General features: G+C 41.5%; 1 protein-coding gene across 1 annotated transcript in view; it reads left to right on the forward strand.

Annotated features, from left to right (window-relative positions):
* The first annotated feature begins 5954 nt into the window (after window positions 1–5954).
* frem2b (FRAS1 related extracellular matrix 2b) overlaps window positions 5955–15135 on the forward strand; it is a 44987-nt gene continuing 35806 nt past the window's right edge. The window contains exons 1-2 of the mRNA XM_037469218.2: window positions 5955–11133; window positions 12040–12129. Coding sequence (XP_037325115.2) covers window positions 6126–11133; window positions 12040–12129 — 5098 coding nt within the window. The 5' untranslated portion in view covers window positions 5955–6125. The remainder of the gene's footprint in view (window positions 11134–12039; window positions 12130–15135) is intronic.

Genomic DNA, 15135 nt, shown 5'->3' on the forward strand with positions numbered 1-15135 from the left:
CGAAGAACTTATTTGACATTGCAGTCCAGCTCTCTGTCAATTAGATGCAGAATATATTACCCATGTTCTGAAAATGAACACTGATGCAATAGCCAATCTGGCAACAAAAATTCAAAGTCATTACAGAAGGTCTGTAAGCTCTTAATTAGGCCTGCTAGTCTTTAGGCAGTCAGTCTTTTCAGTAGTGAGATGCTACAGTAAAAATAACCACAGGTATGGCATTATTGCCTAATGGTGTTTCTATTCTCCTTTGGATCTGCATGCAAGCAGAACAACAATTGTTTACACTACATATATTTCATTCTGCCCCTTACCCAGCGCAAAGCACATCATTAATAATGTGATACACCTTAATTCAAAGTGAATTTATAATACAAAATAATTTCCATTATCATGTCGGTTTTCAAGTCAAAATTCTTCATGATAATTTTAAACCCATCAATGCTTTACAAAAGCGTCATACCTTCAAAGCTTCAACGCTAATAGACAAAAATAACACTTTAGACACAAAGTTAACTGGGAAATTATGTTTTAGATGATGCATTATTGTTTATTCTTAGTCAACTCATTATGGCTGCCATTATATAATGATTCTTTGCTACACACTGTATAATGTAATGTTGCCATCTTCTGGCAGTAAAAGTAAAGTTTGTACTATCTAAATAATATCTACAGTTTAATTTACACATGTAAAATGTACATGATTTAATGCCGTAGCTCGCTTTTTGAAAATAAAAAACAAACAAACATTATTCTCATGATTTAAATTAAAGCGGTGTGAAGTTGGTCTCCAAATAGTGTTTGTGTTGTTTGTTTTGCTTTCTGTGGAGGGTTGAAGATGCTTGGAAGTTATACTTCTCTTTATGTCTGTCTGCAGGGGTATTTACCAAGTGTAATAAGGTCAGCTAGACCCTAAGACCTGACAAAAAGAGGCAAGAGTTTGTCAGTGTCAGGGGAGATGTGTATATGTTTGTGTACAGTCCCGCTGTAGGCTAAGGGGTTAAAAATCACCCTTAAGTCTCTTAGCTAAAACTCACATCCACCAGAGAGCATGAAAAGGACCTTGTTACAACAGTTAACTCTAACAGATGACAGCTGACTTTGGCAACTCTGGTCTAATGGAAAAGATTAAGTCAATTACAGCTTGGCAGGGGGACTTTGAGACATTCCCTAGACTATTGGAACAATAGGCAAACACATAGTGTTGACTATGTCACTCTGAGGGAGTACATTTCATTATGCCTATTTATAAAGTAAATATAACACAATATAACAACAATGACAACACTGAAACGCAGTACTAGAGAAAACTGTTGTGTCTAATGAACACACTCTGTTTCATCAAAATGTTGCTGACTTAGTCAGAACCAACAGTAGAAAAATAATACATTGAGCTCAGCTGAAACTGGGTTGAAAAGCGTCAAATAGAGCAGCTACAATTCCAATGCACATGAAAAGATGACATTCTTAAATTCAATTTAATTGCATTGAACGGTAATATTTGCGGGTGTGATCAATCTAATATTTTATGAATGTAATATTTTTCATTGCGCTATTTCTGTTTGTTGCGCAAGTTAATTTCCTCTCATTGCAGTGGGTCACAGGCTACACAAAATGCACATTTGTTTTATAATATTCAAATCCAAAATCTAATAATAAGAGTATTCTTCTGATGATGTGAGAATTCACAGAAGGAACAAAGAGACTCCCATCGGGTGAATTTTCATTTCTCTTTCGTTTTGCGCAGGATAAATAAGTTCAGGAAGCATGTTAAGTGCCTCTCAGCTTTAAAACTCATCAGGAGAAGGAAGGTCTGCGGGATATCTGGCAGCAATCCGATTAAATTATGAAACCTTTGCCCTGTAGGCGACCACACCTCCACAGGAAGCCCAAGATTTGGGGTTTTTAATAACTTAAAAGTCTGAAGTCAAAGACGGGATATTCAGCTACGGATGAATGGTTAAATGTCTGCTGGTTGGCCTTTATTTTTGTCCTTAGCTACCACCAAATTAGTCAGGTTAGTTAGAATATAATGAAGGCGGTTTTGACAGTGCCCTGGTGCCCCTGCAATTATTATTGCACTGTTAGAGGCTTTGGGGCCCAGTATTACACATCGGACTTCATTAAAATCTCTCCGTTACTCTGTGTCTTTACAAGAGTGCAACAACATCAAGCAATTAATGTCTCACATTTAGACAGAAACCTCCATTTGGTAACAGCAGTTTGGTCGTGTGTTACACAGCTTTGTATTTGTCCTTGACACAGGGTGAATATAAAACATCACATTTACTAGAATGGATTTCAAATCATTCGAAGCAGTTCTTGACAACATAAATAAATCTTTGGTGTCCTCCAAACTAGGATAATTCACTATGGACTTAGTAAATGGTATAAATATAAACCAATGGTAAATGTCACATTTTACACCAGGGTTAGACAATACCTTTTACCTTGCATGTAGTTATGCATGTATGTAGTTTTTTTTTTACTACATTTTTTACTACATTTTTACCAAAGATGATCAAATGTGCCTCATATAAGTAACGTAATAGTAGTATAATAAAAAAGAATACAATAACCCTTGTTCAGTTTGAATTTGGATTGCAGCTTTCAAAAGGTAATTATATAATTAAACAACAATAGAGAATCCCAGTATTGTTTTTTCCCTAAAGAAGAAAATAATCCTTGTACTATAATCAATGAAAAATTGAATATTCATTAATATGTTACCTTACAATATCCAATATAAACATTATTTATATGTTAAGGAAATCTTAATGTTTTAAATAACTGTTATGAAACTTTGCAGTTCTAAATTGTACATTCCAATTCTGTCGCACCACTCTTCATTTCATAATTTGGATTTACTCCAGCATTTAAAGCAATGAACCGCAACTCTGCGGTCATACTATGTTGTCAAAAGGTTCTCTCCTAATGCAACTTTTTATCTACAGTACATACATATACACGCGCTCATGTTTTAGATACACAGATTTGTTTCACCATTTGAGAACCCATGTCCTTGGAATATTTTGCGTATTTTGTTTTCCACTGGGCATTGCGATAAACCCATGTGTTAAACGCGGGCTGCAAATAAACCAAAATGAGCCTTTATATGTTTTGTTGGCAGGATGATTCTCCGGGTCGTACATTATCCACACACACCTGGGGAATTTGGGTGCACAAATGCAGTATATTATTAAACCAGAATGGCTCCGCTGCCTTTTTAGATCTGTACATCCCAAGAGTAATATAAGGTGTGGATGATGGATTTGGCTCTGTGTTGTGTTTCTAAGGGTTACACAATTTGCCTTTATGGTGCAGGACTTTAGCATAGCTGTTGCCACGCTTCCAGCTTCAAGCATCAAAAGAATTGCGCAATTGACTAAAATAGCCTCAATAAGATCAGTGGGGATTGAGTGGTAATGCCTCTCGGTGATAGCTACCAACAGAAATAGTCCTGATAAGTCCAAAGAATTGTTAGGATGGGGTCACTTGAGCAACACAAGCACAAACAATCGGGTGACGCCAAAGGAGACATTTATCAATAGTATTTTTAGCCAGGAAAACAATTTATCTGTAGTTAATCAGAGATACCTTCAGAGTTCTCATTTTAACACGGATTTATGTCTGATAATGACATTGTATTTTCTTGTATTATATTTTACACATAGATAGTCCATGAGAGGGGTGTAGGGCTGAAGCATCCAGAGCAATACAACATGTTGTTAATGATGATAAAGTCATTAAACCCAATATACAAACCAAAGGAGTGCACATTGCTGCCGATTTCAGCACTGAAGACACAGATGGTCCATCCAGCATCAGGTCCATGTATCAGGTTGACTTGACCGTCACATCTCTGTTAACCAGTCAGTGTTTGCATAGATGACAAGGCAGGGCATTCAGTAAACTAGTATTTCTGTAAACAGGCTAAACTGGATTTTGGGGATTATGCGTTGATCTAACGTCCATATGTTTTATTGATCTCTTTTGGGCAGTTTGTTTTTCTGGACTGCTGAGTCATTGCGAAGCAAAACAAACTACTAAAGACAAACCAGATGAATTTGAACAAAACTTCAAGTGTTTTTAAGTGTTGTGCAGTGAAAACATCTGAAATTATTTATTTTTTATTCTGATCATCATTTATATTCATGATATTCAAAAGTGAGCTCAGCAGTAATATTTCAGCCTAAAACCCAACAGCCCCATCTGTATCTTTACCCAACAATAAATAACCTGCACATCATTGTGACTGGCATTCTCACTTCCTTTATAGAACAGTTCTATCTTCCAAGAAAGATTGGTCATTTTCAATGGATCTGATATAAATGTGATGTGACAGAATATCAGGAAACTTCCTCTTGCCTCAAAAATAAGCCTGAAGGTTTGGGTGTGATCCAATTCCCTCTCTGGCATCGCTGCTTTCAAAAAGTTCTATTCATCTTCTTTTTCATTTTCTCTTGTAACTAGGAGCTGTCATGGCCCGGGGGCGTTGCCTTGCAGTTTGCTTGGCTATATTTATAATTGGACCCTGTCAACAGTGTCCACTGCACCTCAACTGCACGATTTGTTATGGCAGCTACTGTGTAGTGATTTCAACACATGGCAGCCTGGAGACAATTTGTATGTCATTAAAGTGCAACAATAGGTAGGTGCAGATACAATGGTTGCACCCATACTTTGTGGATGGAATGAAAAGCATCTATAAGGGATCAGAAGGGCCTGAGCACAGCTGAAGTCAGGTTTCCAGGTGATAAAAAGCTCAAGCAATGCTTCACAATGACAGGGGAGCATGGGTATGTGTGTATGTTGAAATAATGACAGACTACAGTTGAGTTGAATCTGATTTTTTTAACTTTTTTTTTTTAATTCAGAAGCGTTTTCTCTGTGCTAAGAAAAGAGTAAAAAAGCAATAGCTGCGTAGGAATAATTAGAGTAATGATTCAACCTCCCTTCAACATGTTCAGACTCCTCCATAACTTATTCTAAAATATCTACGGTTCTTATCTTGCAGTGCGGTTGGGGCTCACCGTGAGGAAAATTAAATCAGGTTTTTGATCACATTTTGTGGTTAGCCTGTGGTGTAAAGTGTCTGCGTGGGAGTCCTCCCGACTGGGCCGGATTCATGACAGGGCTTGTCGAGAGTCGGAGGGGAATGCTCTGCTGGGGGAAGCCTGGTGGTCCTGTGTGATGGGAGAACAGGAAACAGTAAGGCAAACTTTGGACTCATAGTTTAAGAAGTGCATTTGGGGTTATTTTGCAGAGTGTGTTTTGGCCACACACGGATTGGCTGAAATGTATTACAGGGCACAGTAAAGCTCCTGCACTGATATCCGTACACATTGTGAAGCTCCTATTGGAATGGTACCCCGTTATTTATTCCTTACAATACAGCAATATATTATATAATGTAGGGCCCTGTGTATGTAACGTAGAACCCGTTTGATCGACTGGTTTTATCAGAGAGAAGGTGGTAAATGTGCATAACATCGAGGCTAGTGTGTGATTTCTGCACCCAACCTCCTCAGCGCAGCAAACCACGAGAGGGAGACAGAGTCTTTCTCCATTTAGTTCATCAGCGAAGACTCCCTTTTACGGCTGTCGTTCTGATCGATAAACCCTCTCGTCGGGACTATTTCTGAGTGAATACCTTTTTGATCGGAGAACAGAATATTCAAACAACTTACAACTGTGCAAACGAACTATTTCGATCGTAGTTAAATGGCCGGCCATGCTCATCGGGTTCAAATCGAGCCATGAACAACCAAAACATCCCGTTATTCTTTTATTCTGTTGGTCTAATATCCAGCGTTACGCGTCGTGGTTTTGTCCGGCCCGAATGACACAAACCACGTCCATTTAAAATGTGACAAACGCATTCCAGCGGAGACATTAACCAATCGGCAGAGAGGAGGGCGTGACTCTCCATACTCCAGCAAAGCTGTGAACTTTATGTTATCAGTGTACGGCCGGTGCGAGAGAATGGTGCACCTCAGTGCGCATGGATGCGTGATTTTATCCAATTCCGAATGTATATTCTTGCAACTTTAACCGCCGTACTTTAGTTCATAACGGTGCATGCGCAAAGTTCAACGTGTCTCCGTCGCGGTTCCACACTACAAATGGCTTGGATTATTCCCCCGCATTTGCACAGGACCGCCGCCGCTTTTGTTCTGCTCGCAGTCATTCTCACAGGTAATGCAGTTGCGCAGGTGTTTGGCAGCGATGGATTATCATACTCCTTGAGGTCCGAGCCGTCGGAGGACACGATATTGGTTGCCAATAACGGGATCCGCGTGCCTTTTGGGAGATCAGTCTTCATTGATCCCTTGAACGATTTGGTCATCCAAGTTTGGCCCGGCGATGCATGCAGTATAACGGTCCTGGATAATGATCCCCTGTCTCAAAGGCCTGGACACCTGTTTCCGAAAAAGTTTCCGTGTGAATTTGGCCCCAATGTTAAGTATTCGCACTTTGGCTCCAGGAGCCCTCCGAGGGACAGAGTGAAATTACAACTCAGGTATGACACCCAAACGGACACCATTATAATTCCTTTTATGATGGAGGTGGAAGTCATTTTCACACAGCTGGAAGTTGTAACCAAAAATATACCCCTCCCAGTGGAGAAAATGCTCGGAACAAGTAGCCCCATCGATGGAAGAATTTTAGAATTCACCTATGATAAAAGTGCACACCAGTGCAAGATAACCTCTCTTTCAAGTAACAGTGTTCTGCCCAGGTATGGCAAACTTGTGGATGAGGACAGCCTCGGAGCAATGGTAGACTGTGATGAATTTATTAAGATGAACATCCGTTATCAGCACACTTTTGCATCCAAGTCACCCAACAGAGATTATATTCCAATGCTTGTGGAGTTGCATGATAAGGAGAGCAATTTGCTCAAGCAGGAATCCTTCCAAATTTTGGTAAGGATTAAAGATGGAGAAGAGAACACGGCTCCAAAACCCAGCTTTGTTGCGATGATGATGATGGAAGTAGACCAGTTTGTGATGACGGCAATAACCATGGATATGCTGGCTGCGGAGGATGTTGAGTCTAATCCCGATGAATTAATGTTCAACATCACGTCTACCTTGTCCTTTGAGGAGGGCTACATTGTGAGCACAGATGATAGGAATTTGCCAATAACCTCATTTTACCAGGGAGACCTGAAGGATTTGAAAATTGCCTACAAACCCCCCGCTGTAGATTCAGACACTGAGCGGATTTTCCAGCTTGGGTTTGAGGTTGTGGACACAGAGGGAGCTGTGTCAGAACCTTTTGCCTTCATGATTGTCGTTAAGCCTATGAACACATTGGCCCCTGTAGTGACTAGGAATACTGGCCAGTTACTGTACGAGGGTCAGTCCAGGCCTCTGTCCAGTTCAAAGAGTCTGGAAATCAGTGATGAGGACAATTTAAATAATGTCAAAATCACTGTTATTGATGGGCTGAGGCATGGGGAATTGACAATTCTGGGCTCGAGGAGGAAATTTTTCACCCCAGCTGATCTTGATGCTGGAGTGGTAATTTATCAACACGATGGCAGTGACACGTACAGTGATAATATTATTTTCAGAATGACAGATGGTAAAAATGACGTGGAGTTTCTTTTTCCCATCACTGTTGTGCCAACGGACGACGAGCCTCCCATAATCAATGCCAACACCGGCCTTGTTTTATTCAAAAACCAAATGATGCCAATCTCCCCACTCATGCTCAGTGCAGCAGACATTGACTCAGAGGATTCTTCCATCAAATTCACAATAAAGCCCCCGTTTTCCACGAACGGGCAGGTGTTGCTACGTCAGTCGGACTCCCCAGAGGACCCATCGACATGGAAGTTTAATACAGATGATGAATTGTACGAGAAAGTAGTGACCGAATGGCTGCAGCAAGACATAACGGATGGAAAACTTTTTTACAAGCACAACGGGCCTCACAGCGTCGACACAGTCATGGATCAGTTTTTTTTCGGAGTTCAAGATGACAACGACCCACCGAACCAATCCGGTGTCAGCTCATTCACGATCAAAGTTCTCCCCGTCGACGACGTCCCACCCGAACGTTACCCCGGCACGACTCTTCACATGACTGTGCACGAGTATCAGCTCACTGTCTTTGGAAAGGAATTCCTCCGTTACACTGACCTTGACTCAGAGGATCGGGATCTCAAATACACAATCATCCAGCCCCCGACGGACACGGATGAGTATAGCCCGGTCGTACTGGGGGCTCTGGTCTTAACTGAAAAGCCAAACACGGAGGTCACCGTTTTCACTCAGGCGCAAATTAACCACCACAAAATAGCGTATAGACCGCCTGATCTCGAGCTTGGAATTACCAGTCATGTTTTGCAGTTTCGGTACACTGTGGAGGATATTTCTGGAAATATTATCGAAGGAGATTTCACGATCTATTTAAAGCCTGTGGACAACACACCACCTCAAATAACCAACTCTGGATTCACTGTGTTAGAACGCGGCACACACGTCATTACGAGTAATGAGCTGGACACCTCGGACACCGACACAGACAGCAAGCAGATATCTTTCACTATTACTCAGCCTCCGCTGCACGGCCGGATCCAGTTTAGATTCACTGACATCACAAGAGGAGACACTTTCAGCCTAGAGGATATTGGAAGTGGTAGAATTTCATACATCCACAACGGAGATGAATCAACAGTTGATTTGATACAAATAGACGTGAGCGATGGCATCCACATTGTCCCGATCACTATAAAAATCAGTGTGAAGCCGATCGATGATGAGACTCCAATTATCGCCCTTCCAGCTGGCACAATTGGCTCCTACATAGATGTACTGGAAAACGAAGCGACACCCATCACAAGTAATGTCCTTCAGGGAAGAGATGAGGACACGGACGACCTTCGCTTGACCTTCATTGTTGAGGACCCACCATCATTTGGGGAAATTCAGGTGAAAGGTGTAGCATCTGGTACATTCACACAAGCTGATATCATTAACGGCAATGTGGTCTACGCTCATACCAGTGGAGAAATAGGCTTGACCACAAAGGAGGACTTTTTCAATCTCACTTTGACGGACATGTCCGATGAGTGGACTGTAGGTGGAAATAGAATCACAGGCGTGAGAGTACATGTAACTATTCTTCCCCTGGACAGCCAGGCTCCGGAGGTCTTCGTGGGGCCATTGTTCTCTGTTGCGGAGGGAGCGAAAAATGTCATTCAAATTCTTCATATCAGCGCTGATGATGCAGACACCTCCAATGATCACCTTCTTTGTACAATCATTGTACAGCCAACGTCAGGGTATGTGGAAAATATCTCTCCTGCCCCGGGCTCAGAGAAATCCAGGTCCGGGACGGCTATTAGTGCCTTCACCATCAAAGACATCCGACAGAATCACATTTACTATGTTCAAAGCATTCACAAAGGAGTCGAGCCAGTGGAGGACAGGTTTACTTTCAGATGCTCTGATGGCATCAATTTCTCTGAAAGGCACTTTTTCCCTATATCCATAATCCCGTCTAATGATGAAAAACCTGAGATTTACATGAGAGAGTTTGTAGTTATGGAGGGCATGAACATAGTCATCGACACTCCCATTCTGAACGGCGCTGATGTAGATCTCCCCTCGGATCAGCTAACATTCATTATTTCCAAACCCCCCAAGCACGGATTTATTCTCAATCAGCTCACCACCGGCACCATCCCTGTCTCTAACTTCACCTTGGACCAGATCAGGGAGGCCTCCAGCATCGTGTATGAGCATGATGACTCAGAGACCACAGAGGACAGCTTTGATATTGTTCTCACAGATGGAAAGTTCAGTGTAGAGAAAACCGTGATTGTTATGATTATCCCTGTGGACGATGAGACTCCGAGGATGGCAATCAACGACGGCCTTGAAATCGAGATTGGTGACGTGAAAGTCATAAACGGCAATGTTTTAAAAGCAACCGATCTGGATTCTGAGGATGACTTGCTGACTTATATTATCCGCTATGGGCCCAGCCAGGGCTATCTACAGAAGTCAACAACCACAGGGACTTTGCAAAATATCACAGTTGGAATGAACTTCACGCAGAACAAAGTGGATCAGGGTTTAATTATGTACATCCATAACGGGCAAGAGGGGATTCGAGACCTCATTAAATTCGATGTGACGGACGGCATCAATCCACTGATAGACAGATACTTCTATGTCACAGTGGGTGGCATTGACATGGTTTTTCCCGATGTGATCAATAAAGGTGTATCACTTAAAGAGGGTGGCAGGGTCACTCTGACAACAGACCTGCTCAGCACCAGCGACCTCAACAGCCCAGATGAACACTTGGTTTTCACAATCACCAGAGCTCCCATGAGAGGACACCTGGAGTGTACAGACACACCTGGGATGCCCATCTCATCCTTCACACAGCTCCAGCTGGCTGGCAGCAAGGTCTACTACATCCACACCTCGGATGATGAAGTGAAAATGGATAGTTTTGAATTTGAAGTGACTGACGGCTACAACCCTGTGTTCCGCACTTTCCGCATCTCCATCACTGACGTGGACAACAAAAAGCCCGTAGTGACGGTACATGGCCTCGTGGTAATCGAGGGGGAGAACAAACTCATCACGCCTTTTGAGCTAACAGTGGAAGACAGAGACACCATTGACCGCCTCCTGAAGTTCACAGTCACTCAAATCCCGGTTCATGGTCGCCTGCTCTTCAACAACACCCGGCCTGTTACATCCTTCACGAAGCAGGACCTGAATGAGAACATGATCAGCTACAAGCATGACGGCACAGAGAGTGCAGAGGACAGCTTCTCCTTCACGGTCACCGATGGCACTCACACTGACTTCTACATCTTTCCCAACACCATATTTGAAACACGAAAGCCCCAAATGATGACAATTACCGTTCTACCTGTGGACAATGGGGTGCCGCAGATTCTGGTGAACAAGGGGGCCCCAACATTGCGCCTGCTGGAGAATGGTCACCTGGGCTTTGTGATCACCAGTAAGACTCTTAAAGCAAACGATAGAGACAGCATTCAGAATTCGGTGACCTTTAGGATTACCGTTGCACCAGAACACGGCTACCTGATCAACCTGGGGAAAGGAAACGCCACCATCACCAGCTTCACACAAGGTAAGGAAGCTGCGTTTCTCACACAACTCACACCGAAGACTGTAGTAATAATTATAGCCTTGAGCCCGCTCTCAAAATCATTTTACGTTCACTCACTCTGCTACATGTACTTCCCTACTGAAAAACAAAAAGCTTTGAGTTTTCACTCAAGAGACTGCCTATTTACAGAGATGAAGTGTGCCAGCGGCTGACCCGATCTCCCTGGAGGATTAAATTCTTCAAACAGTGCCTAATGTATTTCCACTCGGGAGAGAACTGATGGTGATTTGTGCATTGCCAGAGTCATATTTCTACCAGAAAGAAAAGGGATTACCGACATGATGATCGGTGGCAGGGCCGTAGTAGCTCAAGGCTCAAGGCAGACCAGTGGCTGCAAACATAAGTTACATTTCAAGCAGATCAGCGGGGTGTTGTGGTGAAACATGGTAAATGCTAAATATCAGGTGGGCATTCCCGGCTTTTATTTAATGAGACACAGCCAGATGATCGCCCCAGAGGCCTGTTCAATATTTCAAGACTTCTCACGAGAGTAAACAGAATAAAATCACTCAGATAAAGACAATTATAAGGAACCCTGCCTACCACGGCACCATCAGGATGACAAACAGCTCTGATGGAGTCCCGACAATCAAACTATTCCTTACGTTGTGTTTCATTCAGGGCTCTATTATATTTACTGGGCCTGTAACCAGGGAGTCGACCCTTCCAGATCCCCCCCGACATGATATTTAGTGGGCACATTTCTTCTCACGCCCTTAGCTTGCTTCTTATAGTTCTTATAGCTCAGAGGGGGTTGTTAACAAGTAGTACCTTTGGTAACAAAAAAGGACATATTCAGCCTGTTCAGGGGAATGACTGATGAACCTTTTATGATTGGACGTTTATGCAAATGTATCTCTTTTACAGCTGAAATTGACGACATGAACATATGCTACGTTTTGAGTAGAAGGGGCAAAGCCACAAGGGACATCTTCTATTTCTTGATTGAGGACAGTGGTAAGTTATTTTGCTTAAATATGCGCCCTTGAAAAAATACTGTTGGGAAGCACACCATTAAGATGCTGACTTTTAAGTTTCAACATTTTTAGTTTGATACAGGATGCCAAGTTTAACTTTGGGTGACTTTTCCTTTCAAAAGGAAAAGACAAAGTGTCTCATGATATTGCCTTATGAAGCAGATGAACAAAAGAGCTGTGGGCACTGATGGGTTCAATTTCCAGAGCTATAACTTCACATGGGTTCCTATTTCAGCATAAGCAAATGATAGAATAAGAACGCAGTGAGCAAGAAGGAAAGAAAATATTATCTATTTGAAGATAACTTTTGTTCATGTGATGCTCTGTTGATTTCCATTCAACCGATAGTTCCGTTAAAAGTCTGAATGTCAGAGCTTCCGCACTTATTAACTTTTTCTCTGAACATTCATCTGTGCAGTATCATCACCCCTCCCACGATAGCCAATTATTTCAACCATGTTAGTGTCTCCTTATTCAGAAATGAATGATCGATTTTAGCAACTTCGTAATTAGTAGAATAATAAGCGAAGACCTTCCTCTCACTGTAGATAAGTTATCAAGCTCGTCAAATTGCCGATTAGCAGAAGCGGCGTGCCTGACAGCGTCTCCTCTAGCGGCCCTTTCAGCTGTGATGAGTGAGCACAAAGGACCTTCCTAATAGGGGCCCTATTCTCCCACAACCACCTCAGTGGGCCCCCAGATACATTTTGTAATCTCTCGATTCTTATCTAACCTGTGGCTTCAGTGAAATAATAGACAGGGGGAAAACTCAGTGGGTGATACCGAATGAAAAGGTGAACATGCTGGAGTCCCCACTTCAAGTTTGTCCTCCAGAAATGGCAGTTAGATTCCATACAATCTTATATAAGATCCTTAGATGTGATGAAGATCAAATCAAAACATCCGATGACCCCTTCTATGATTTCTTCAGTCCTCAAAAATAATTTGAACTATGAAAACATACAAGACATCATATTTCTTTCAAATGTCACTCTACAACACGGGAATTGTCAGTATAATTGCACCTGTTTCTTAACAAATTGATAAAGCATTTTTTGACAACCCATCCATAAGGATTCAACATATACTGCCTGGCAGCTTGTGAGGAAGTCACTGAACATTTTTATTTAATGAGATTATTCGATAATAAGATTTAAGCTGCGCTGGTGGCTGCCCTAAATTCCCAGATGGATCCTCCAGCTTTGTGTAGAGTCGCTTTGGGGAGAAATTAAATGGTTGTACTGGAACACAGCTGCACTATGTTATGTTCAGCAGTGGAAAACATTCTCCTTTTTACTTCAAGTTCATTGGGAAATATACCAAGTGTAACTGTCTATTTGCTCAAAGTGAAATACTATTTTACATATTGCAGCTGCTCGGTGGGATTCTGGGTGTTTTTGGGAACAGGTGTAAGGAACCTGGAATGTGTTTGTATGACTACAAATTCCTGTTGGCAACTGAATTTATTTATGTATTTTAGAGAATAGGCCATGTTTACAGTACTTACAGTATAAACTATATTGATAGACAGAATTTAAACTAGGACTGCAACTATGATTATCCCATTTTTCCATTTAAAACAATTATAAAAAAAATTCCCATGACATTTCCTCACGTCCACACAGGGAGGTCTTCAAATTGCTTGAAAAAACACATCCCCAAATGACTGTTATAGGATCTGTGCTGGCTCCATTGTCAATCCAAAATGAATGTGTCTTACAACCTGCACTAATTACAGGGCAGGGCGCTAATTCACTGGAGAATGCATGAAAAACAATTTAATTGGCTTGATCAAAAAAAAAAATCATTCCAGTTTCACCAAAAGTTTGTTTTAGCTGTTGAAGCTGAGATCATAGTGTCTGTTATAGTCTTGGTGCAGGCCCCTCTCACAGCTCTCTTGCTGTAGATAGAGCTGCCAGGAGCTGAATTCTTCTTGTCAGTGATGCTTCTGCTGTCTGATGTGTCATTTCAAGGTTGAACTGTTCAAAGCCCAAATTTAAATTTGTGTCGGACCTGACCTACTCTTACACATTGTTTGGGACAGCTCTATGTGATTATATAGTGCAATAAAATACTTTACTTTATGTGGTGAAATATTATTAGTGTATTCTATAAAATGATGATGGAAATTAATTGTTTTATTTATCTTCTAATTGTTTCATCCACTTACCTTGATTACGTAAAGACACTAGATTGTTTTTTTGCCACATATAACAACATGAAAATTAGGCCAGAGCCCAAAATGCAATAATGATTTTGGTTAACATGGGCTTCCCAATAAAAGAAGGATTCTCACTGTGTGACTAAAACACTACTACTTTTAAGCTCTGTTCTTATACATCATAAAGTGAATCCTCATCCTTCCACCTCCTCATTTAGACCATTCACTTGCTTTTTGTTGTTGCTTGGTGGGTTGATGTGATGTGTTCTTTCATTTAGTTTAGTTGTATTGCATTTAGTTATAGCTTGCCATCTAGTGTAGGTAATTTGCATGTTGTCTTTTATTGCTAGTCTTATTAGTACATTCTATTACCATGCAACAGCATTGGCTATACTCTGTAACATGAAAGTATCAAAAGGAGAAACAGATATTATTACTTAAAGTATCAAATCAGGCAGCTGTTCCATCCTTACAGCGCAATTGCAGAAGAAAGGCGGTGTTTCGGCTGAAGTATTGAGGCACAGAAGCATTTGTTGTTTGAAAATGTAAAGTGGACTGACAGTTTGTGGCCTTTTGGATCTGCTGCTGCACCTTTGTTGTAGTTGTTTGTTGTAGTAGAAGTTTCCTAGAGGACTTTCAATGCACTTTGTGTCCTTTCCAGTGCTGTGAATAGGATGGTTCTATGATTACTGGCCGGTTCAACCATTTTAACATTCAATAATTAGCTCGCCTGAGTAGTAAAGCCAAGATGAAACCAGAGGAGTAAGAAAACTCCCACGGCCACCAAAAAATTCAGAAAGAAATTTAATAGCTTTGGACACTTTG

Source organism: Pungitius pungitius, chromosome 3 (assembly GCF_949316345.1).
Source record: "Pungitius pungitius chromosome 3, fPunPun2.1, whole genome shotgun sequence".
NCBI lineage: Eukaryota > Metazoa > Chordata > Actinopteri > Perciformes > Gasterosteidae > Pungitius > Pungitius pungitius.